The sequence below is a fragment of the Lynx canadensis genome, chromosome X (assembly GCF_007474595.2).
Source record: "Lynx canadensis isolate LIC74 chromosome X, mLynCan4.pri.v2, whole genome shotgun sequence".
NCBI lineage: Eukaryota > Metazoa > Chordata > Mammalia > Carnivora > Felidae > Lynx > Lynx canadensis.
This window is the reverse complement of record NC_044321.2, coordinates 104,510,132-104,535,491: the sequence shown is the minus strand read 5'-3', so window position 1 is coordinate 104,535,491 and position 25,360 is coordinate 104,510,132. Positions and strand designations below refer to the sequence as shown.

Genomic DNA, 25,360 nt, shown 5'->3' with positions numbered 1-25,360 from the left:
CTATAGTATGTGGCCAATGTTGTGTGAGAAGCCAAGGTAGCCTCTATTGTGGCTTTCTTTTCCCCAGCCAGGGAAACTTCATACCTCATCGTGAATTTCCTGACTCAGGGTGGGGGAAGGTGTTGGACCTCACTGAGACTACAGTGATCAATGTCCTTTTTTCCTTTTAAAACCCTCTTTTAGCTTTTGTTTTAATGCCCTTAGTCTCTAATGACCCCACCATGGCCTCCACTTATGCAAAAGACCTGAGTGTGGAGGTCTCTATGACTGCGAGTTGGAAGCTGTGGCTGGGGACTGTGTCAAACCACACTGCTGTAGGGTTTGGCGGGTAGGAGAGGGAATTTGTGGAGTTGACAGCCTTCATTGTGGGATTTGGGGAGAGCTGATCACAACGTACCTGGGGAAGTCTAATGAAGCTTGTTAGAAATAGGGACAGCCATACAGAGAAAGACAGATACCATATGTTTTCAGTCTTATGTGGATCCTGCGAAACTTAACAGAAACCCATGGGGGAGGGGAAGAAAAAAAAAAGGAGGTTAGAGTGGGAAAGAGCCAAAGCATAAGAGACTCTTAAAAACTGAGAACAAACTGAGGGTTGATGGGGGGTGGGAGGGAGGGGAGGGTGGGTGATGGGTATTGAGGAGGGCACCTTTTGGGATGAGCACTGGGTGTTGTATGGAAACCAATTTGACAATAAGCTTCATATATTGAAAAAAAATTAGCAATGCAATGTCAAGTGTGGACCTTGCTTTGACACTGATTTGAGCAAACAATAAAAGATATTTCTGAGAAAAAAAAAAAAGAAATAGGGACAGCGAGTGAGAAGGGGGATGATTCATTCAGGTGGGATGTGCTGATTCCCCCAGCTGCTTCCCTGATGGGCCAGGGAGGGGGAAGTTGCTTCAAAACCTGAACTGGGGAGGAACTGGCTGGATTCTATTTCTTCTTGAATCTAGCCTTTACCCTGTTCCTTCTAGTAGCCCATGGATGTCCAAAGGAGTTGCCTAAAGTAAGTCTGTTGTTTAGGACTGATCATCCTACTGTGAACGGGGCAGATCCAGGGCTTCCCCTCACTCCTCAGGTGGGCTTTCTTTCCATCACCAGCTTCTTAGCACCACAGCTGGCATCCTCTACCCTGAATCCCAAAACCCTCTGGGAGCTGGGATATCAGTTTGTCTGTGGGCTATCGCAGTTAGTCTGCAAACACATATCGACACGGCTTTTGTACCCAGTCTTGAGCTCAGTACCCTGGAGGTTACAAAAAAGTCAGAAAGCCACCATTTATTGTTATTATGTGCCAGGAACTTTATATGCATTATCTCATTTATTTCTCTATCAACCCAAAGAGGTAAGTATTATTAGATCATTATTCTTTTTTAAATTCAATTTTTATTTTTTAAATAATTTTTATTGAGATATAATTAACATATAACATTGCACACATTTAGCATGTGCAATGTGTTGGCTCGATGTGTTTATATATTGCAATATAAATTATTATTATTCTTATTTTACAGAAAAGAAATGTGTATGTATATAATCACCTAAAGTCATGTAATTAGTAAGCGGTGGAGTCAGGATTTGTAGACTCTTTAGTTTAACTCTAAAGCCTTTGTTGTTGGTCACTACACTAACTAGGGATTCAAGGTGAAATGGGCCTTGAATGGAGGGAAATGGAGGTAGCAAGGTGATGTGAATTTGGGGGATCAGATATATATTATCATTCATCAAGCATTGATTTTGTGTTGGACACTCTACTAAGTATTTTACATACACTAGTTCATTCAATCTTTGTAACAACACCATGGGGCTAGTACTATTATTGCACCTTATTGATTTGGAAAATGAGGCTTGAGGAGGTTAAGTGACTTATCCAGGGTGACCCAGCTAAGTGACAAAGCCAAGATTTGAACTCAGGTTGGCCCGGACTCTTAACTGCTAGGCTTTGCCTGACCGAGAGAGCTGCCACTTGCTGTCCCCAGGCCCTGGAGGGGCCCAAGGTCAGAGGAAGAGCCTCCTTGCCCTCTTGGACTAGCCCACCCCCACCCTCCCAAGGGGAGCCTAGGCTTCTGAAATACTAGGCTGGGGGAAGGGATAGAGGGTCTCTAGCTGAGAAGACTCAGCCAATTGGACTGCAGCCCTTGGTTTGCTGGGATAGGGTGCCCTTAGCATCTTCTAGATGTCCATGGGCTGGTGAAAAGGTTCTGGCAGCCCTGCCTGATGGAGGCACTTAGGGCCCTGGGCTGTAGCCCCACCTGGCCCTGCCTTTCTTATCCCTCAGGCCCTGGCCTGTAGAGTACAATTTCCTCATTGCCCCTCCTCAGCTGCCTATCCCAAAGTCTTGTGATCATTGGAGTCTTTGCATAGCTATCAGCCTGTATCCAGCCTGTAGACAAAACTGGGGCCTGATAGCTCTGAGACACTCCACACTCCCCTCCCTAGGGTGGGGAGGAGTTCAAAACACTTTCTCAGTCTGATTTTGCTTTTTCTGATATTTTCCTTTCCCCAGCTTAGGCCTAATAGATAGGTATTACCCGAAGATTTTAAAAGGTTTCGGAATCTACTCTGATAAGGTCCCCTCAGTTTGTGTGGATTGTAAGTACTTTGTGCGTTATTCATCCCCCACTCCCCACCTTTCCAGAAGCCTGTGCCAAAAGACAGCAGGAGAATGACTTTGGTACTGCTCCACATTGGAGGCCAGAGGTTGGGGCCTATTGATTTAGTTTTTTTTTCAAAACTTAAAATATTGTTCCTTTTTAAATAGACATAAAGTAATAGATACTTTTAAAATCCAAACACAAGAAGAATGTACAAAGTGGACACTTCTCTCCCTCCCTCCCCCCGTCCCACCACACTAGTCTCATTGGTAACCATTTGGTGCAGATCTTTCTAGTCTTTATTCTTTTGTACATTTTCCTTTTCTTAAATAAAAATGGAATCACCCTATAAATAATGTTTTAGTACTCATTCCCCGCCCCCCATGATCCAGCACAGACTTCTTTTACAACAGGAATGTTTGTACATTATTGTATAATTTAAAAATTTGTAATCAAACAATAAAAAATCACAAAGATTTTTCCCTGTGTTATGAAATATTTTTCTACCACGTCATGATTAATAGCTGCACAGTATTATGTGAACGAACTATAACGTATCTAATTCCCCATTTGCGTTGCTTCCAATTGCTTACCCTTGCAGACAAAGCTGCTATGAGCGTCTTTGTCCATATATCTGTGCACTTGTGTGGCTCTTTCTGTGGATCAAGTCCTAGGAGGGGAATGTCCAGGTCAAAGGGTGTCAAAGGCACATGACAGAGGGTCAGATTGCCCTTTGGAGGGCAGGAGGCTTCTGAAAGGTTGTCGGACTCCCTACTCAACTTCTTCAACCTGTCTGAGCTTCGGTTTCCTCCTCTGTAAAGTGGGAAGATGATGGCATGTACCTGGGCAGGGGGAAGCAGGAGCAGGGTACTTCGGAGATTGATTATCTGTGAGAATAAAGGCCAAGTGCTTGGTTTCTGGTACCGCAGTTGGTGCCTACTAAATGGCAGCAAGTACACGGTACCATTGGAGCTTAGAGGCTGTTTGAGCTTCTCCTGGTTTCTCTGGTGAGGATAATGGTTGCAGCTGCCTGTGGCCCACAGCCACTAAGGGCAGTGGTGTGAGCACAGCTGAGAACAAAGCCTGGAAGCAGAGCAGCCTTGTGTTCACTCTGGCGGCAGCTCTTACCGCAGTCTGCCATCCCTAGTGCAGTTCGTGCAGGCAGAAACAGAGGGAGTTTGTCGTCTCTGTCCCACCTCCCAGGAGTTTCTATAGTTTCAGTGGGGACAGGATGGGGTCCAAGAAGAGGTGGCCTCAGAGGGAAGGCCCTGTGGAATCCAAATTTCTCCCTTTTGGACCCTGGACAGCCCCTAGCATGGGCCCTTCCTCACTGGTGTAGGTCTTCAAGGCTCTTGTTAAATAACCATTCTAGGAAGAGGGAAATAGATACCCACACTCTCAGACCCCAGCAAGGCCTGTGGCTCTGGGATCCTGTACTCTGAGGATTGCTGGTTAACAGGGAGGGCAGAGCCAGTTAGTGCTTCAAACTGGAGTGTTAAGTTGGCAGGATCAAGGGCAGTGAGCATCTTCAGGGAAGGGACAGATGATCCTGAAAGGTCATTGGAGGTCATTTTGCTGAGTCCAGCTTCAAAGGATACTGGTGTGACCTTCCTCCAACCCTCTCTCCATAGGAAAGATAACTGGAGACTGTAATTAGTTCTACCTATGTTTATTGCTGCCAACTTATCCGCCTCCATCCCCTCATATTTACACCCAAACCTTTTCCCCAAGGTAGCTTTTACCAAAATTCTTCATAGTAGGTCGAGAAGTGTGTTCACGAAGCAGGCCGTCCTAGACATAGTGGGCCCTGTCCCCAGGCCAGTTGGACCCTGGGGAAGGTTTACTCTGGGAATTCAGGGCACAGACTTGGTATTGACATCAAGGGAGGGCCCCCACCAACAGATAAGCTTCCTCCCGTTCTAAAACTGTACATCAAAACCTCTTGGAAAGCAAAGTTGGGGGTAGTGGACTCCCCAGTGTCAAGCTTCATGCTTTCTTTGTTTCTAAGAACCCTTACAGGGGGCCGAGTCTGAGTCCAGACGTGCATCTGGCTTCAGAGGGGCAGTTCTGTCCTTGGAAGTCAGATCTATCTGCCATTGGCCTTCAGGGGAAGTGTCGTTGGATGGTGCCAGGAGTGGAAAGGGAGGGTCATATTGTTTTAAGCTGGGGGAAGTTGTATCTTGGCTTGAGTCACGTGGGGAGGTATGGAACGAATGAGCAGGAGGAGCCGTTTCATTTGGGAGCCCAAAGTCCCTTCAGCTCCCTCAGTAAACCCCACTGGTGTCCTCAGCCACAGGTGACAGGAGAGCAGACTTTTAATGTCACAGAATGTCAGAGCTGGCAAGGTCCTCAGCAGTATCCACTCTAATCCTCACCAGTCCTACACCTTGATTGGGGAAAGCACTTGGTTTAAGTCAGATGGCGATTTAGTGGCCAGACCTCTCAAAAAGTTAAGGAGAAGGAATGTGGGGAAGGTCCATGTGGCTTTCTTCAAGCCTTGTTCGGGGAAGTCTGTATGGACCCATGATGAGTTAGGGTCCTTTCAAATGGCCAGCCTCCCTAGGGTTTTGAAACGTACCTGAAACATTGACTTGGCCCCCTTTTCAGGAGCAGTGTGACAGGGGAAAGTGGTGTGAGGGTGAGGAGGGCTTGGGGGCCTCGGTGGTGAGGGACATGGGTAGGATGGCCCCGCAGTGTCCCACTTGCTGTGACTGGGAGCAGGCAGTGCCTGGAAGTTCTGTGCTGTCAGTAGCTGGTGGAGGGAGGGGACTGGGTGGATGGGACATGACCCTGGGTGGCTCCGCATCCACTCCAGCCAAGCCTACAGGGAGGGCCTTGGCCGGCCTCCGCAGCCCTGGGCACCGCTAGGGGAGCAGGGCCGGACTCGGCACCAGTCCTCTGGGGTCTGGGCCTCTGTGGGAGGCCGGGCCCATCCCCAGTGTTTGCCGCTGGGGCCCAGCCTCGGCCTGTGCCGCCGCCTCTGCCTCAAGGCGCCCCGGCCAGGGAGAGGCCCTGCAGCTGCTCCTCAGGGCCCGCCAGCTCCGTCTCATCACGCCCGCTCTCTGAGCCCTCGAAGCAGCCAGAGTCTCGAGGAATGTCCACCTTGGGTTCGGACACTGTGTTTGCCGCTGGCTCCTGGCTGCTCTCGGTGCCCTCTTCCGCCTCCTCGCTGCCGGCTGCCGGGGCAAAGGAAGGAGATGGAATGTGGGGGTGCTTACGCCTTAGCTGGGAGGGGTTTCCAAAGTCCCAGGGCCCCTTGTGTGTGGGGTAGGGACTCTGGGAAGTCTACCATAGGCAGTCTCTCCCTCTGGGCACCCACCACCATCCCTACCCTGCTCACCCTTTCTGGCTTAGAACCATGTGGGAGTGGTTTCCAAGGCAGCAACCCAGCCCAGGAGCTCAAACTTCTTCAGCACCCAGCTAGCAGCTGGGAAAGCTGCACTTGTTCCTGGTTCTGTTATTACCCAGCTTTGAGGCCTTGAGTACATACCTTACCTTCTCTGGCCTTAAGTCTCCCTTTGACCCCAAAGGGAGTTGGACCCCATCATCCCTAAGACCTCTCTGTTGCCAAACTTTGCCTGAGACTGGAATTGGAGTGTGGAAAGTGCCTTCCCATTGCAGAGGGGTCCTGGGGCTGAGTATGCTCAGAGGGCAGGGCCAGGGCAGGCCTCCCCTCCCTGGAATACCTGCAGGCACCCCCACACCCAGCTCCTAAACCCACTCACTGTCGTAGTCCAGCAGCAGCTCGGCGGCCGTGAGCAGCTTGGCCCGGTGCTGTGGGTCCATGATGTTCAGCTCATTGAGGTGTGTTTCCCGCAGCTCTTTGAAGTCCTCCAGTGTCTGGTAGCCATTGAGCAGCAGGGTGGACGTGTGCTCCTGTGGTCAGAGGCAGACCACCAGTGTGGCCACTTACAAGCCACCCCCACTCAGGATCCCCCCCTTCCCACATAGCTGACCATGCCCTAGCCTCCATTTCTGGGCCAAGTGTGCCTCCCTTGATCTTAGAGTGCAGGTCCCAGCTCAAACCTCCAGGCCTATGCGCTCTAGCAGCTCATGCAGAGTCTTGGGCTTGGGCCTCTTGCCCTTGCTTTGTCGGCGGGTGGGGCGGGCAGGTCCTGCGGCCTCCTCAGGCAGCACATCCACATAGATGAACTTGAAAGATCCCAGCCTGCCATTGAGCAGGCCCAGCCATGTGCCCACAGGTGGCTTTTCAATGATCTGGATCACATCTCCTTTCTGTTGGGAGGACAGGAGAGCACAGTGGAGCAGGGGAGAGGGGAGGGGTATTCCCTTGGCCTCCAGGGACACCTGTCGTACCCTGGCTCAAAGAAGGCTCCTTTATGAGCACAGCCTTTCCGGCTCAGGAGAGGCCTACATGCCAACCTTACCTGCAGTTTCAGCGAGTCATGGTCATAGGGGCTGGGAGTGAAGTCGGTGTGGACTCGTGCCCTGCCACAGAAGGGCCCTGTGTACTGTGGGGCAGGTGGTTCCTCTCCGAAGCTGCCAGAGCCTGGGCTGGGGCTGCAGAGCTCACTGCCTGCAGGATATGGGGCAGGGAGGAGGGTCACCTTTGTCCTAAGACAGCTGGGACAGTACCCGGGAGGTACCTTCCAGGGGCTGTGGCTGGAAATCCCTAGGATTCATGCTGGGGAAGAATGCTGGTCTCCGGCAAGTCTCACACTGCAGAAGGGATTCTGACCCACCTCCTCTACCACCCTGCAGGAGCACAGCTTTACCTTTGGGACCACAGGCATGAAAATGGCTGACCACAGAAGGAGAAATGGCTCATGGACTAAAGAATGAGCAATTTGGAAGGACCTCTAGAGACCAACTGGGCCAACACCCCAATGAACAGAAGAGGAAAACTGAGGCCAGACAGGACAATTGACAGCTCAAGGTCTCTCAACTTACAATTGGTAGCACTGGGGCCATTAGACTCTGAGTCTCCTGACTCCTACTCTAGTGCTCCTGGAAGCCACCTTGCACCTGAGAAACCACACCCTAAACTAATATTTTACTTTCTCTACTTAATAAGACTCTGGTTATAACATCACATGGAAACTCAGACAGGCTCTTTCTCTCTGGGAGGGGAGGGATGGAGGGCATTATAAGTGGTTTTTGGTGGGGGCAGGGAGGTGTCTGTGGAGTCAGAGAAAGAGCATAGAACTTAGAACTAGCCTGAGGAGTGAGGACAGTGGCTCTGTGGGTCTGCGGCCCAGAGTCTGCAGCCCCTCCTCCAGGAGGGGCTGTCCAACCCCATAGACATCTAGAACATGCCAAGTGGCGCCCTGAGCCCAGCAAACCAAGGGCTGCAGTCCAAGAGGCTGTCTTCCCAGGTGGAGACCCTTTACCCCCACCGCCAGCCTGCGACGTCAGAGGCCCAGGCGCTGTAGCCTCTACCTCCCCTTGGGAGGGTGGGGGTGGACTAGTCCAAGAGGGCAATGGGGCTCTTCCTCTGACCCTGGGCCCCTCCAGGGCCTGGAGACAGCAAGTGGCAGCTCCTCTAGGCAGACCTGAGCTCAAGACTGGGTCACCTTGGGCAAGTGAAAACCTTTCTGGGCCTCAGTTTTCACATCAATACAGTGGGGATGATAGTACTGGCACCATGAGGTTGTTGTGAAAATTTAACGTGAGAGGGCTCGGAAAGTTCCCAGCAGGTAAACTGTGAAGGTTCCTTTCTCTCACCTCCCTCCCAGACAGCCACCTGCATGGCCCTAACCCAGTCCTTTTCTCCAGACTCAGCAGATGTTCCCTTCTGGCCCCTACTCACCTGTGGATGCCTGGCGGCTAAGTGCCGGAAGCTCCTGCTCCTGCTCAGAAAAGGCCAGTGCCATCTTCTCAGGGCTGGGGCTGTCCAGGCTGCAGTCTGGCGAAGTCGGGGAGGCTGAGCCCTCCTCCAGAGTGTCTCCCTGCAGGGGAGGGGAGGTAGGGAGCCCTGAGAGGCCTTGACTGGGACGCACACGGGGCAGCTCCGGGTGCAGAGGAAATGGGCCTGGGCTCCGTGGAGAAGTGGGGCCTTGCTTGAGCGTGGGCTCTGTCGCTTATAGGCTGCCTGGCATCTCTGAGGCCAAGTTTCCGCTTCTGTGAAGTGGGAATGACAGTCCTTGCCCTGCCTCCCTCATGGAATGAGGAGCCTCTCCGGCACCGTGGTCTGCTGGACTCTGCACATTCACGTGAATGTGCTTGGTCAGCCTCAAGTGCCAACGTACACGTGGGAAGGGCTTCGGTGCCCGAGCCTGCGCTGAGAGCTGCTGCTAGGGCAGAGTCCAGCAGACCACGGTGCTGGAGACGAGCTGCTTTCCGCTGGGCTCCTATGTGCCAGCCCTGCCCGCCATTTCATCTCATCCTCACGGTGACACCAAAAGGTAGTGCAATGACCCTCCCAAGTTTACAGAGGAGGAGGGAGGAGCGTCCCCAAGGCCACACAGGAACCCACAACAAGTTGGAGTGACTCCAGCTCCTCCACTTCACCACACCTCAGTGTGGTGGTGGCCCTTTCACAACCGGCTCCCTAGGAATAAAAGCCCCGATTCGTAGCAGTTGCCAATTCCTGTGTCGGGAATCCTCCCCGCGGCAGCCGACGTCGAGGCACCGGTACGAAGTCACTGACCGAGCAGCACACCAGATAGGCTAATGCCACCACACAGAGACTGTAGATGCAAACACCCTCAAGAACTTAGAGAATAGTAAGAGAGAGTAGAAGAGTTGGGAAATTATGAGTTCTGAAGATTGACGGTCGTCTCCTTATTTGTAATATTTGTTTAATTCTAAACTCATATAATCTCATTTTCAGCAGTGTTTGGGTTTCACATCTGACTCACAAAATTCCCGAAAATTTGGCCAGTTGCTGGCCCCAGCCGGCACGAGCCAGTGCGGGCGGAATAGAGCACACCATGGCCGGGCACCTTCTGTAAGAGCCCTGAGCTCAGCACACCCACTGTGTGACCTCAGCTCCTGACATGTGCTGGCCCCTCAGCTGTCTGTCCTACCCTTTCTCCCTGGGCTGGAGCCAGCCTTCTCTACTTTCCCTCACAGGGGCCCCTCTTCGAATCAAGTCTTCCCAATCCCAGACGCTGGTTCCAAGTGAGATGTTGAGGTGGATGAATTTGCTTCAGGCAGTCTCATTTCCCTGTTAGCAGCCCCCCTCCTTAGGGCTGCCTTTCCCAGTAGTTTCTGATACCCAGACTCCCATCCATCCTCAGACCCTACCCCTGCTCCCTCAGGACTATGCCTTGCTGCCAGGTCCACGACTGAGTGAGCTCTCCTCTGTATGACTTTCCTTCTTGTACTGAATCAGGCCTTCAGGCACGGCACCTGAGCAGTGGCTGTCAAGGTGGTCATGCTCACACCCTGCCAGAGCAGTGCCCGTCCTCCCCATCCCCCTCTGCTCCCCCGGACCACAGGCCTCACCATCTCTTCTGACAGGGCCTTCACCATCATCTTGCCCATCTTCCTGTTCATGGTTCGGGAAATCACGGCCCTCCACTTCTTCCCCAGCTTTTTGCCACTCTTCCCGGCATCTTCTGGGATAGGGACACCTGAGTCATCTTCTGGAATCTGTGACAACAAAGGAGGAGGTCCAGGGACACTGGTGATCCTGGGTCCAGGATCTGAGGGCAGAAGGAGGCCCTCAGGTCCTGGCAGAGGATTAGGGGGTGGAAGTTAGAGGCCCCCATCCCCTTCCCTCCTAGTCCTGTACCTGATCAGCCCTATTAATCTGTAGTTAATTTGATAATTACAGTTGACCCTTAAACAAAGTGGGGGTTAGGGGCGTCAAATCCCACCCCCGCTGCCTGCAGGTGAAAATCCATGTATAACATCTGACTCTCCCAAAACTTAACTACTAATAGCCTACTGTTGACCACAAGGCTTACCCATAACATAAACAGTTGATTAACACATATTTTGTATGTATACGTACTACATACTGTATTTTTACAATAAAGTAAGCTAGCGAAAAGAAAATGGTATTAAGAAAATTACAAGGAGGAGAAAATACATTTGCAGTACTGTCCTGGGTTTATCGAAAAAAATCTGCCTGCAAGTGTACCTGCGCCATTCAAACCTGTATGGTTCTAGGATCCACTGTAATTTGCGATTGAAAAGAACGTGGCTGAGTTCTTGGGGCCCAGAATTTCGGTGGGTGGGAGGGCGGGCCTTCTGTAAGCAGGCTTTCCTCAACAGTCTGAAAATCTCCTCTTCCCCCACCCTGCCATCCCCCCACCCGGGGCCTGCAGCCAGATCCCCGGAGGAGGAGCCTCAGCAACTCACATTATCATCCAGGTTAAATTCCTTCTCGCTCACCACGGGGGAGCTGGGTTTGGATTTGGCAAAATCCTTGAAGCTGCTGGAGCGCTGGAGTGAGAGCTGGAAGAGGCAGAGGAGCCGCCATGAGTGGCTGGAAAAAGGCTGGCGGAATGAGGAGCAAGGAGCTGTCCCCTGCTACTGACACACGCACCGCACATAGCCCAGGGCTAGGAGGGCCCACGTGTGCCCTGAGGACCTGGAACTAATGAGGTGCAGCATCCAGATGTACTTGGAGGTACCTGGCTGCTTGCGGCTCTTCAGCCAAGAATAGCCTTGAATGCTGGCCCCAGGGCAAGCTCCAGACCTCAGGAGCCTGTGACCTCAGCCAGGCCTCAGACAAAGCCCACATTTCCACCGGTACCTGAAGTTCGGGCTCCAGAATTTTGCAGTGAAATACTAAATGAGTCTGGGCAAAAGCATATCTCCTACTAGAGACATACCTCAGCACGACCATAGCATCACCTTTACATAACAGAGAAAACCTTCCCCAACACCACAGCGGCCTCTTTGCCCTGGATCTGATTCAAGCATGGTGTCCCTGTCACAGTGATAGTGGCACAATTGATGTCTCCAGCCTGATGAATCTGTGTCCTTGGAAGAGCAAGGCAGTCACACCCCAGGAATCAGTTAGGCCTGGCATCTGGAAACCCTCAGTAGAAGGTGCCAACAGATTTGGGACATGAACTATTGGGGTTAATTTAGTGAAAAAAAAGCAGCCATTTTCTTTCTTCATCTCGGCATATTAATATGATGGGCTGGCTCCAGTGCTTGGACTTTTAAACCCTGCCAGTGGTTTGCACTGATGAGGTTGTTTTCAGGAAATGAGCATTCTTAACTGTATATGCATGAGCATGGCAAGATGGCAGCCAGAAACCAGGGCCAGGCAGGTAAAGAGTCAGGCTTCATGGACAAGAAGTGAAGGCTGAGCCTGAATCAAGATCAACAGTCAAGACCAGAGATACACACAGGAACCAGGGTTCACAGATGGCCAGACAGATAGAGCGGGATATACTGCAGACACCAGAGATAAGGGCTTGAGGAACCGAAGCCCCAAACCCACACAAAGCTGAAAGTTTCACATCCTCTTTCCTATGAAAGGGGGGTCCAGTGACAATCCCCCCCAGGACAGGGGCAGTATCACCTGACCCCAACACACACACAATTGGCCCCTACTCCTGGGGACTACAGTGAGGATTCCTGGGGATTTTAGTTCTCTTGGTGGGTCTTGACCAAAGGCAAATAGGCAATCAGGGTCAGGGGCCACACCTTCCTAGAGGTTGCAGCCAACTAGCTGACCAGAAACTAGGTCAGCAGTCATGCCAAGCAGACACTACCACCATGAGGGCTGCCCGAATGAAGCACCTACAGCCTCAGTCAGAAAGCCTCTTCTGTGCTACACTGGACAGATGGAAAAGGGGGGCGCGAGTGGGCATGGGGAGGGGAAAGCATGACCACGGGGTGACTGTTGTGGTTCCCATGCGTCTCCTCCATCCTCCTTCCTTGGTGTTCCCCACCCACTATTCTTTCCTCTCCCCCCCCCTTTTTTCCCCCTTCTCTCCTCCACCTTTTGTTTATTTCCTTCTCTTGAATGGCTAGGATGCAGCTGCCTGGATAACTTCCTCCTCTTATTGCCTGGAAAAGAGGGAACAGAGAGAGGGTGGGCACCAGGCTGGCCTGGGCCCAAGGAGGGCAGGCTGGGCTGCTATTTATAGACCGATGGGACCATTATGGCCTTCCCTTCACTGCTCTTTAGCTTGTCTGCAGACCAGGAGGCTGAGAGTTGCCCTAGAAGCCCCAGGGACTGGCAAGCCTAGGAAAGCACGCAGGAGGGCAGGCACAGGGCCGGAAGTGGGCTTTGTTGGGGAGAGTAAACTCACCACCAGGCCGCAGTTCTTTCCTTTTCCTGTCATTAATCTGCAAGCTGGGGGCTGGGAGGAGGGCCTTTGGCCCCCAAGACCTTATGTCAGGGCCCCTCTGTCCCAGCTTTAGCTCAAAATGGGAGGAAAACCATCCAAAATGGCCGTAGGGGTGGTGCTGGGACTTGGGCCTGCTGGCCACTCCTCAACCCAGGGACAGGGAAAAAACTAAACATGTTCTTCAGGTGACTAGGGGTGGGGGCCAGCCAGGGTAGCCTTTGGCCCAGCCTACCTCCAACCTGAGGGACAACCACAAATATTTGAAAGCCTTTTGGTGACTCTGAAATGATCCCCCCACCCATGTATGGGTTGAAACCCTTGAGCCCCTTTGGATTTTCCACCTGGCTTCCAGGTGAAGGGGTGAGACCTTCCTGGGGGGGTCCTGCCCAGGGCAGGAGGTAGTACCATACACTGTTGGCCCCTTTTCCATGTCCAAGAGGAGTATGTGGGCCTCTTGGAAAGAGCTACTTTTCTGGCATCAGATGTTGGTGAGTTCAACTCTGGGGGTGTGTGACCTTCAGTGAGTTATTTAACCTCCCCGATCCTTAGTCTCTGTCAGCTCACAAGTGATCACATCTTGATTCTGCCATTGACCAGCTGTGCAAAGCTAAAAGAGTTCAACTTCTCTGGGTTTCCATTTCCTTGTGGGTAAAATGAAGACAAGAGCACCTACCTCGTTGGTGACTGTGAGAATAGAAGGCGCTGACACAGCAGCCCCTCAGCAAATGTCCATGTGTGCTTAGCCTTTCCTCTGACCCCCTCCGTACTTTCACCCAGGGCGTGCCCCACCTGGAAAACTCCACCCTTCTCTGTCAGCCATAGTTTCTCCCCTCCTTCACAATCCAATGGAACTGGAAACAACCCACATGCCCATCAACTATAGAATGGATACAGGAATTGTAACAGAGTCATGGAAGGGAATAGTACATAGCAATGAGCTCTCCCCAACATATGGATGAATCTCACAGATACGCTGTTGAGCAGAAGGGGTCAGCCACAGAGTACATTATATAGTTCGTCATATAGAAATTTCAAAACCTGGCAACACTAAGCTATGCTGTTGGAAGCCAGGATAATGGTGATCCTTAGGAAAAGAGAGCATGTAGTGACAATCAGGGGCATAAAGGAAGTTCCTGGAATGTTGGAAGTGCTTTTTTTTTTTTTTAAAGTAAGCTCTATGTCCAATATGGGGCTTGAACTCATGACCCCAAGATCAAGAGTTGCATGCTCTGCCAACTGAGGCAGCTGGGCACCCCGAAAGTGCTTTGCTTCTTGATTTGGGTGCTGCCTGTGAGGGAATGTTTGCCTTATAGAAATGCATTGAGTGGAACACTTATAATTTATGCACTTCTTTGAATGAATATTATACATCCATAGAAAGGCTTTTCAATTCCAGTTTCAAAGATGCTGCTCCCTGTAGGAAGGCTCCCCTGCTCAGCCCCTCAGAGCCTCACACTGTTCCCCATTGGCATCTTCTTCCCCTACTTCTTAAGGAAGCTTGGCTTTCCCTGGGTGTCTCTGCAACCACCCTTTCAGCTCCTTCATTGTACCAGCCATATACCCAGCACCCCCTAGGCCCTAGGCACTGACCTGTGCATATGTGGGCGTCCAGTAAGAAAGGGCTTAAGTACCTCCCAGGTACCCTGTACCCTGCCAAGCACTTCGTGCATACCAGCTCACTCCAGCCTCACCACGGTCCTGTTTTATGTCCCTATTGCCCAGCTGAGGAAACTGAGACTCAGGGAAATGAAGTGTCCTAGGTAGAGTCACACAACTGGCAGCAGCAAGAGCAGGAGTTTGAACTCAGGTCTGCAACTCTGGAAGCCTGTGTGTGTTGCTGTGCTCAGAGCTTACGGAGTTGCCTCCCAGTACAGGAATGGATTGAGTGTAATGGCAACTGTGGGCAGTGTTTGGAGGGAGCTTCCAGGAGAGCGGATGGAAGCATGGAGGAGGAAGGGCTTGGGAGGGCTTCATGGAGAAGGAGGCACATTTAAGTTGCTCCATGCAGGGGAGCCAGGATTTCTCCAGGAGGATCCGGGAAAAGTTTAAGCAAGAATGAGAGAAACATTCTGAGTATAGTGGGTATGGTGGGAGCAGAAAAGGTCATGGAAGGCCCTTGCCAGCCATGCCAAGGAACTTGGGTGTTAGCCTATGGGCAATGAGAAAGCACCGGAAATACAAAGTGTATGCTGGTGAGGGTGTCATGTAGAGGTGTGCTTTCCTACTGGTGTGCTGGGTCTTTTATGCTCACCAGATTTTCCTAGTGCTTTTGGGATCAGTAGGGGGACACGAGGGTGTAAAGAGAACGGGTTAAGACTCTGGAGACTGACAAATTTTGGCTTGGATCCCTGCTCTGCAGCTTCCTGTCTGTGTGCACTCGGGTAAGTCACTTCACCTCTCTGAGACTTGGGCATAAAACAGAGATAAAGACAAGATCTGCTCCTATGTCACAAGGCTGACATGCGAAGCAAACAAGCTAAGATATGGGTGCACGTGCAGCACCTGGCACCTGATGTGAGTCCTCCCTTGGTGCAGGCTCTTAGTGCTTTCAAGTCTTGTTGCCTCCACTTCAGGGCTAGGACTGAGGCTGTCTTCTTTGCAGCATGCTCCCCATGCCCACCCATGCCTACAGCACGCACCCTCTTGTGTGCACATGCATGCACGTAACAGAGCACTCTCACACTGATTGTTCCAGGCGATCTATACAACCTCCTGAGATGCACAGATCAAGAACTATCCCCCTTTTCCAAAATGAAGGAACCAAGGCCCAGAGAAGGTCAATGAACTGTCCAAGGTCCTACACCTAGAACCTGTAGGATTTCAACCCCACTTTCTTGCCCCCTGCCCAGCACATTCTTTTTTGGCAGGCCTGGGATGAGGAGCAGAGGCAGGAGAGAGAAGCCTCATTTGTCTTTGTGGTTTTCCCTCCATCACATCAACCTCAGCCATTGAGAAGAAGGGACTCGCCCAAGGTCATAGCACTAGAGCTGTGCTGCTACCTCCAGGCCTGGGGAAGATGCTGTCCCTACCTTCTGGAAGCTAAGGGCATTTCCACAGTACAGGGCTTGGAGAGTGGCTCTGGAGGCTGGCCCAGGCTCAGGCAGGGGTGGTTTGGGATTTGCCTGGATGATCCTCCCTAGAAGACATGGACCTCAGAGTGCCACATGGGCCTTGCTTCTCCTGGGAGAAGCCTGTTGAGGTGGGGGGGGGGGGGCAGGAATCCCAGAGGCTGAGTCACCAAACAGAATCTGGATAAGGAAAGTCATGGAAGAAGACAGGGACTTTTGGCTTCTGTGTGCCTCTGGGGTACACAGGGTCCCACTGTCAAAGTGTCAGCTCTTTCTCAGACCCTTTCGTCCAGCTCAGCTCCCCTGTGGTTTGGGGCCCAGCAGTGTCTAAAGCAGTCTCTGCTTCCCACCCCCATCAACCAGAGATCAAGGGGAAGTGGACCTGCTCACTGAGGGGTGGCAGCCAATGGTAAGCCTGCTGGGCCGAGCGCCAAGCAGGGTTTGGATGGTGGTGGCAGAGCCTGTGTGAAGACTCATGAGTCTCTACCCGCCTGTGCCCACCTCTGCTGCAACCTTAGAGGAGCATCTGGAGTGGGGAGTGTACAGCCGGAAGTGGCAGCCACCCCAGGACCTGAGATGGGGCAGGAGGCACACCCCAGTGCCCCAGGGCTCAGCCTTTCAGCTGGCTGGGCCTCTGCTTGGGAGCTGCTCCCCTGACAAGAGGCTCCCCCGTAGGGCACCTGGGCTGAGCTCCAGGAGAAAACAGCAGGGCAGAGTGAGGGTCTGGAGGCCCCAGAGTGTAGCTTGGGAGCTAGGCCTGGGCCTTTTGGACCTGGTTCAAGCCTGCTTTGTGATGGTCCTAGGATCCCGCTGGATGTGTGGGATGTACTTGCTGGTTGCCTGGGAAAATCCTATAATCAAATCAAAGAATAAGTCTAGAAATCCTCAAATCCAACTTAGGGAAATCTAGATCTGGCAGTCTTCAAGTAATCTTCTATTGGGCCTCCGCTCCAGGAAGAGGAATATTTCAGCTGCCCATGGCACCTGCTTTTCTTCCTGGTCTTTAAAATCCCTCCACTGAAATTTTCCTCCTTCCCATCTCACCAGCTTCATTTCTCAGTCTTCACAAATAATTTCTCCCCACCTGGGAAGAAGCTGTACACCCTGTGCATTCTACTTCAGCTTTGGAAACCCTTTTCTTGAGTATAGAAATCACCTTGGGCCCACTCTCTAGTTGGGTGCCGCTCTTGTGGTACTGGAGAGCTGCAACAGAACTGAACCAAGGGGGCAGAGTCCAGGCGATGGCCACAGGGTAGAGGCCCCAGGAGCATCATGGCTTTTAACCGGGTGGCCCAGCAAGGCTCTTTGAGCAGCTCTTGAGAGGCCACGCTTGGGCAGAAGTAGTGGCAGGACCAGCGTAGGGGATAGAGAATTAAGTACAATCTTGGGATTCAACTCGAGAATTATATTTTGTGATTCTTGAATTCTGGTCTAAGGTTCTAACCCTTAATTTTAGGTCTCTATCCCATCGTTGTGGAGTTGAATTCTAGAATTCCAGACTTCTAAGAGTCTATTCTATAACCTTGCTTCTCTAGCTTTTGAAAGTCTCTTCTGTAGTTCTGCTACTCTAGTAACCTTTGGGCCCCTGCCCCACTGCCCTTTGGCCCTTGCCTACCGACACAACGTATGGCCTTTGGCTCTTCCCACTTCTAAGATTCCTGGAGGGAATGGGTTGAGAGACCAGAGGGAAGGAAGGAGTGGGTTCTCAGAGATGCTCCTCACCTTTCTCTTCTGAGTGGGCTCCTTATCGCTGGCGTTGGAGGGTTTGCGGCGCAACATGGTCCTCCGACCTGGTGACGCTCCGTCCTTGCAATCTTAGGTGTCGAGACACCGAGGCCTCTTGCTCAGCCTCGCTAACACCGTCCAGGGAGCACAGCATGGACCGAGCCTCTGGCCGCCACTCTGACTGCTGCAGTGGCAGCTTGGGGGTGCAGGCCATGGACACCCGGCAGCGGCAGCATACAGGAAGCCCCGCCACGTGACCTGCTCTTACAGCAATCGCAGCCCCTGCTGGCCCCTAGGGAGGAAGGAAGTCCCAGCTTCAGTCTCCAGAGATTCCGATGCAGACGGCTCTTAGGTTGAAGAAGCAGAGAAAAGTCCCTACTATGCCATCTCATGTCAATCATCAGCAATCCTGCTCCATCTCCCCGCAGGTGGCCAATCAACTGGACATTATATGGCCTACTCACACCTCTTATCTCACTGACCAGAAGCCAGAAGCCAGAAGTTGGACCATGTCTCTCTGCCTGTTAAGCCAATGCTCCTGGTCACCTTGCATCACCAAGGTCATTGCTACCACCACTACCACCCCTACAACCATGTCATTCCCACCAGTCATCCCCACCATCATCAGCACACTTACAGCCATCATCACCACAGCAATCACCCCTACAGTCAGCACCATCAGCCGTTACCCCCACAGTCCTCACCATTGCTATCAGCTTACAATCATCAGCCTCACGGCTGTCACCCTTATAGACATTCCACCTAGTCACTGCCCCAACATCTTATCCCTACAACAGTTATTCCTACAGTCATCACCCTTTACAGCCATCACGACATCCCCACCACTGTCACTGCTGCAGTCATTACCAATGCTACCACAGCCACTTGCTAGAACAACCACCTGTGTAGTCAACAACTCTTAGCCATCTGCCTCTATCTGCAGTCACGGTTACAGCCATCTCCCTATAGCTATCATCCCCACTGCCACAACCATGCTGACTGCCGTCCTCACCACAGCAGTCATGCCTGGAGTCAAAACTCCTTGACCACCCCCATATATTTGTCATCACAACAGCCATCACCATGAAAAAGACATGATTTCACAAGCAACTTCATACCATTAGCAAATGTCCCATTCAAGGCATTTCTTGAATGCGTGTGAAGTTAAGTTTACAATGTTCACTTTGTGGGTTATCTGTGGCAGATATTTTAATAACTTCAATGATTTTCTTATTCCAGAAGCAATTCATATTCATCATATATAATTTAGCAAACGTGGATACACAAAAAGGAGGAAATTTAAAAATTCTCTCCATAATTATCTTCCATACTGTTTGAATAAATATCTTTCTATTTGTGAGCATTTAACTACCTCTCTGTCTCTCTATATACGTATTTTACAAAAAAAAATCATACTGCACAGAAAGCAGATCTGTGGTTTGAGGGGGTGGGGAGGGGAAGGAGAGGTCAGAACGGGCACAAGGACCCTTTTTGGGGTGATAGATATGTTCACTATCTTGGTTGTGGTGGTTTCATGGGTGTATACATATGTCAAAATAAATCATACATTTTTAAAATGTGCAGTTTATTGTAGGTCAATCATACCTAAACAAACTGTTTTTAAATTATCAAAAATGAAAAAAAAGTCACACTTCCCCAACTCTGTTGGTATCTCCTTGTTAAACCGAATACAGTGTCATTGAGACTTTCTCATGCTAGGAAATATTCAACTATGCCATTTGTAATGGCTGCCCAGCAGCCCATTGTATGAATGGACCGTGATTATTTCAGCAAACCCTTGCTGATGAACTCAGGTTGGCTTAACTTTTTTTTCACTCTTCATTGCACATCCTTAAGGTAAATATTCATAGCCACAATTTTTTTCCTTTGGATGGATTTCCAGAAGGGGCATCCCGGGGTAAAAGGTGTGCATCTTTTTAAGACTTTGCATTCTGTAGCACTTGTGAAATCCTGGGCTGGCCCTCTCCTGTTCCCAAGATGTTCTTGTTGACTTCCTCCCCGCTTGTCCCCCAGCCTGCCCCACGCCCTTTGACCATCCATCCGTCGGGGTGAGCTCAGAGAAGACCCGGTCCTTTCCCCCCAGGCTGAAACCATCCTTCTTTGGCTCTGTCCTCAGCCTGCCAGGCGGGCTCCTGAACAGATTCCGCACGCCAGCTCGCTTCCGGGCTCTGCTGCCTGGGAAGGAGCCTGGCAGGGGTGGGGGACGCGGCCCCGCGGGGCGAGGGGTGGGCACAGGGCTGCAGGGGCTCAGGGCACCGGGGGCTCCCGCAGCTGGAGCCCCCGCAGAAGCTCCCAGGCTCGCACCGCGACGGCGCGTCCCCGAACCGAACCGGCGCGCAGGATGTGCCCGCTTCCTGTTTGCTCAGCCCCGGCCGCGAGCCGAGCTCACACACTAACCGCAAAGTGACTAAAGGCAGCCAGCTAACCAGGGCGCTGGGCCGCCGCCTCGCCTAGGCCTGGGAAAAGGCGGCGGGAGTGGGGGTGGGGACCTGAATCAAAGTGCAGAGAGGCGACCAAACCCCCCAGGACAGAAGGGAACGAGTGTGGTCAGCGATGCCCTTCTGTCTCCTTTTCAGATGTGCCTCCCCTGATCGGCAGCCCCTGCTCTGGGGGTCCGGGGCTCCTCCATCTGGACTTGCCTTCCCCCAACTTTTCGCTTCTGGCAGACTGCCCGGGTCCTAGTCCCCTGAGGTCAAGCCCCAGCTGGCTAATGGGCCCTAAACACTTTTTAAATAGGTTTCCCTTCTGGGCAACACATTAGCATTTTATAGGTTACTTTCCAGGTACACAGAGCTCTCAGCTAAAGAAGTGATCCAGATCAGTAGTGCAGAGAACAAGGCCACCTCAAACTTGATAATGGGCTGGCAGACAGGATCTACAAGCTAGCTCTGTGCAGAACCTTGTGCTAAGCTCTTGGGGGAGACACAAAATAAACAGCTTCCGAAGACCCTTGCACTTGCGAACTTACGTCCTAGGTGGGGAGGCAAGCTCACATTTGCCCAGTGCTTGTTCTTGGCCCAATGAGTTCATCCCAACACAACCCCATGAAATCAGCAGTTTAAACTGGGATTTTTATGGCAAAGATGTGACCAGTATAAACGTGGGGGCAGGAAAGCCTTGATTTAGCAGCTATTTTGTGGGATGTGTACGTTTTGGGGCGGGAGGTCCCACAGGTAGTGAGATCCCCTTGAACCTTCAGAGAGTAGACAATAGGACTGCCAGACACCGAGGTTACTGTAGGCTGCATTCACATAGAGCAGCCCCCACCTGCACTCCTGAAGAGATTCTAATTCGGTAGAAGATCATGGGTGTGATATTTGACTGAGATATGTCTGAAAGTGTCCCTTACTCTCCAAATCCTTGTTTCAGAGAGTAAGAGTTTGGCTATCGAGGGATATCTATATTTGGATAAACCTTCAAAATGATTCTTAGTCTCACCTCTCCCAGCCACACACACACATCCAGTGGAAAATAATACTCTGTGGCAGGCGGTGGGAGTAAAGAGGAAGGGAGGGCATCTGGAGGTCTGATTCCAGGCATAAAAGCTGGATAGCTAAGGCCGGTTAAGTGTGTGTGCAGGAGGATCTGTAGCGGAGTCCTGTCAACCTGGGGAGTGCTCAACACCTGTAATATTTGGGTTGGGGTGGGGAAGCAAGTCGACTTCAAACAGCTGTCATGAAGAGGAAAGGATGTATTCTGGTTGGCCAGGAATGATGGGAAACAGACAAATGGAAGGTTTGGGTTCCTTCCGAGGGAGACATTTTTGATATGTAGATGGTACTTAGTTCAACCCTGGTTAAGTAGTAGAGCTTCCTGTGTTTAGAAATGTTCAAGCAGACACCACACGGCTGCTTGGAAATACCTGGGCATTTCCAAGGTGAAGTCCACCTTGGAAAGCCCAGCCCATTAGCAGATTTCATGGTGGTAATCATAGGCAGGGAGGGTGAGAAGAGCAAAATCGCAGGTAGAAGGGCAGAGGAGGGCATGCAACGTGGGCAGGAAGCATCCATTCCTCTTGCACACAGACAGGACATATAGAGCCTGCAGCTGTAGGAGCACTGGGGAGTCCCTGACGGCAGGGGCTGATGGGAGGGAAAGTCATCTCTGAATCTCTGAACTCATGATAAGGTCCCGGTTTAAAAACAAAGAACACCTGCAGGCAGCTGTGGCAATTACCATGAAGGAGAGGCTGGGCTTTGGTGCTCAGAGAAAAACACACTCACTACTCACTGCAGGTGTTTCTATGGGAGACTGGGAGGGACCCGGCTGTTCTGCCTAGGATTGTGTCCCAATGTTACAAGGACAAAAGTCGCTGAGCAGTCTAGGGGATGATTGTCTAGGGAAGAGGCAGAGCAGGAGACACCTCCCAGAACTGGGGTCAGGTAGAACTGCATTCAAATAGCCATAGATCACTTACTGGCTGCATGACCTTGGGCAAGTGACGTTGGCAATGAGCTCTTGTGAAGACAGTGATAAGGTGGACCTTGCCTGGTGTGTGTGTGTGTGTGTGTGTGTGTGAAAGAAAGAGAGAGAGAGAGAGAGAGAGAGAGCAGAGTTACCCAGATTACATGTCTAGAGAGAGCGCAGTCAGTCCAGCGCAGAGCTCACACAAAGTGCTCTGTGCCTGAGGAGGGGCTATGTCAAGTTCACTCCAGGCCCCACTCGCAGTTTCTCCTCTTGTCTTGGCACCTGCTTCCATATCTCATCTGAGCCCCATCTGAATCTCTGCTGCATGACTCTGCGGTCCATATCCTGAATGTCTTCAGCTTGCAAAGGGCAGGGTCCCTCAGCCCCAGCTATTCTAGAACACAGAAGGTGTGGCAAGCAAGAGAATCTGGAACTACTTAGGACTGCTGGGAGGGAAATCAGCTTCTCAGCTTCACAGCCTAGCCATGGACCACTGGGGTTTTCTCAACCACCCATCCTACCCTACTTGTGCTGCTTGCTCAGTTCCTGTTTCACAAAGAAACAAGGAAGTGAGGAGGTGGGCCAGTGCGAGGGCCAGGGCTGGCTGGGCGGGGTCAGGGAGCACCTCCTACTTCCAGCCCAGAGAGCCTTGGAGGCCAGGGAGGGACAGGGAGGAAAGGGTTGCCATTGATTCTTTCATATTTCTATATATTTTTTGGCACCAAGAGTTCTAACCACCGATTTGAGGAAGTGCCCAGTGAGTTGGTAAAATTCACTGCTGACGTGGGTTAGTTGGGTGAGGGCAGCCAGCTCCACCCCTTCCGTGGTCCCAGCTCATGAGGAGCTGGAGACAGCTGGCCGGCAAGAGACAGGACTGGCTTAGTTATAATTTAAAAAATGCACCACTTAGACTCTTTGTGTATATTGTATGTATGTATGTATGTATGTACCTATGATCTCACCCATGCTCTTACCTATTCCAAAAAGGATTTAATCATCAAAAAATGTAGCTCAGTCCCATCATCACCACTGTTATCACAACTGTGTGACCTGAAACAGATCTCCGTGGGCTTCAGTTTGCTCCATAGAGGCAGTAGGGAGTGATGGAAGAACACACTGAATGCAAGAGAAGCAGCAGCAGAGCTGAGTCAGGATCCTGGGAATTTAATCCTGACTTCGCCCCACTGGGCTGTGTGACCCGGGACAATTCCCTCCTTTATCTGGGCTGCTGTTGCATTTCCCCATCTGTACATCAAAGGGATGAAACCCACTTTTTCTTTGTGTTTGTGTTTGTGTTTTGTTTTGTTTTGTTTTGTTTTTAGTCATGGAGCTCCTAGTCCACACTGGCTATGGGATTCGTGGGACCTGGTACAAAGTGAACATGCAGGGCCCCTTGTTGAAAATTTTTTAAAAACTTCAAGATGGTGAGAGCGGAGTCCAGGACTCTTCTAAGCACAAGATTGGTCACCCAGAAGGTGGTCCTGCGACTACTTCCAATACAGTTTTGTGGGAAGCCCATGCGGGTGCCTTTTAACAGGAGCTCTGCCTTTTGGGGCAGTCCTTCTGGCATTTGTAAGGAACCCCAGGCGCTAGGAAGCATAGCTGGGAAAACACAAATTAGATCCTTGGTCAAAAGCCTGTCTAGTTTCGACGAGTTATATCTAAAATCTGGATCCTCAGGGGCGCCTGCATGGCTCAGTCGGTTGAGCGTCTGACTTCGGCTCAGGTCATGGTCTCAAGGCTCGTGAGTTCGAGCCCCGCGTCGGGCTCTGGGCTGACAGCTCAGAGCCTGGAGCCTGCTTCCGATTCTGTGTCTCCCTCTCTCTCTGCCCCTAACCCACTCGCATTCTGCCTCTGTCTCTCTCAAAAAAAAAAAAATAATAATAATAAAAAACAGTAAAAAACTTAAAAAAAATCTGGATCCCCAGTTTTTTCCTTACATACCTCCAAAGGTGAGGCAAGAGTTGAACTCATGCTGGGTGAATAATAATTGCATTATCATCTGCTGTCTGCCTGGCTTCCTGGCTCACAGAGTGTTGTCCCATCTGGATCTTATGGGCGGCTCACTGTAAGTTCATGTGGAAGGCGTTATAGGTAGTTTACAGAAGAGATAACTGAAGACCAGAGAGTGACTTGCCTACAGACACACAGCTGGCACAGCTGGAATTAGAAGCCTGGAATCCCATCTCCTAGGAAAAGGGGCTTTTCCAATGGGGCATTTATTCATCTTCAATTCCTAATGATCTCTCAAGTGCTGCTGCGTGTGTTAGCCTTGCTGTGTAGGCTCTGAATGTTTCCTTGCCTGATGCAGAGAAGCCCTTCAAGCGGGGTGCTCAGTGTGCTGACTATCTGGGGCCCAGCGAGGGAGGACCTGGGTGGCAGAGCCATGCTTCTGGGGACAGGGCTCTCAACCCCATGATGGTGGATTGGAAGGGGCAGTTAAGGGAAGAGATGAGGCAGAGCCCTGGGTCTTGCACTGAAGGAAGGAAAGGGGAGCATGTGAGCAGCCCTGGGCTGAGTCTGGCTCCCTGCCCCCTCCCCCCCACTACTGCTATGGCCTGCCAGAACCCCAGAAGCAAGTATCTGGGCTCGAAAGGAAAGGTCTTGGTGGGCAGGCCTTGAGGAAGCAGGATGGTGTGGAGAACAGTTGGGTGTCAGTCCCAACTCACCAGCTGTTGTGATCCTGGCTGAACCTCAGTTTTCTCATATGTAAGATGGTGAGCACCACACGACCTGCCCTTTTCTGAGAGAGTGGGTTCTGGGGTTATCTGACTGGTTTGAATCCTGCTTGTTTCATTTCCTTGAGGAGTGACCTTGAGCAAGTTGGTTAATCTCTATAAGCCTCATTCATTTCCTTCACTTGAAAAACGGGAATAAGGGGCGCCTGGGTGGCGCAGTCGGTTAAGCGTCCGACTTCAGCCAGGTCACGATCTCGCGGTCCGGGAGTTCGAGCCCCGCGTCGGGCTCTGGGCTGATGGCTCAGAGCCTGGAGCCTGTTTCCGATTCTGTGTCTCCCTCTCTCTCTGCCCCTCCCCCGTTCATGCTCTGTCTCTCTCCCAAAAATAAATAAAACGTTGAAAAAAAATTAAAAAAAAAAAAAAAAGAAAAACGGGAATAATAAAAGTACCTTCCTGAAGGTTGTAGAGATTAAGTGGGAAAATGCAATAATGTATTGTATGTACACTTGAAATTTTATTAAGAGGGTAGATCTCATGCTTACTGTTCTTACCACAATAAAATAAAACAATTTTTAAAGTGCATATAAAGCACGGTGCCTCATACATACTAAACACTCAGTGCCTGGTAGTATTGATGACGG

At 51.3% G+C, this 25,360-nt stretch overlaps 1 protein-coding gene across 2 annotated transcripts; it reads right to left on the bottom strand.

Annotated features, from left to right (window-relative positions):
- Positions 1-2,922: 2,922 nt before the first annotated feature.
- On the bottom strand, positions 2,923-17,820 carry SASH3 (SAM and SH3 domain containing 3). Of its 2 annotated transcripts, XM_030305120.1 has the most exons (8): positions 17,611-17,820; positions 10,869-10,964; positions 10,008-10,154; positions 8,368-8,506; positions 6,986-7,134; positions 6,624-6,833; positions 6,323-6,473; positions 2,923-5,773 (listed from the first exon to the last, which is right to left on the bottom strand). In XM_030305120.1, exons 1-8 carry the CDS (start codon positions 17,665-17,667, stop codon positions 5,583-5,585), a joined length of 1,140 nt encoding a protein of 379 aa, XP_030160980.1. In that variant the 5' UTR covers positions 17,668-17,820; the 3' UTR covers positions 2,923-5,582. The 2 variants fall into 2 exon arrangements, with proteins under 2 accessions (XP_030160980.1, XP_030160981.1); XM_030305121.1 differs by lacking the exon at positions 10,869-10,964.
- Positions 17,821-25,360: the final 7,540 nt, after the last annotated feature.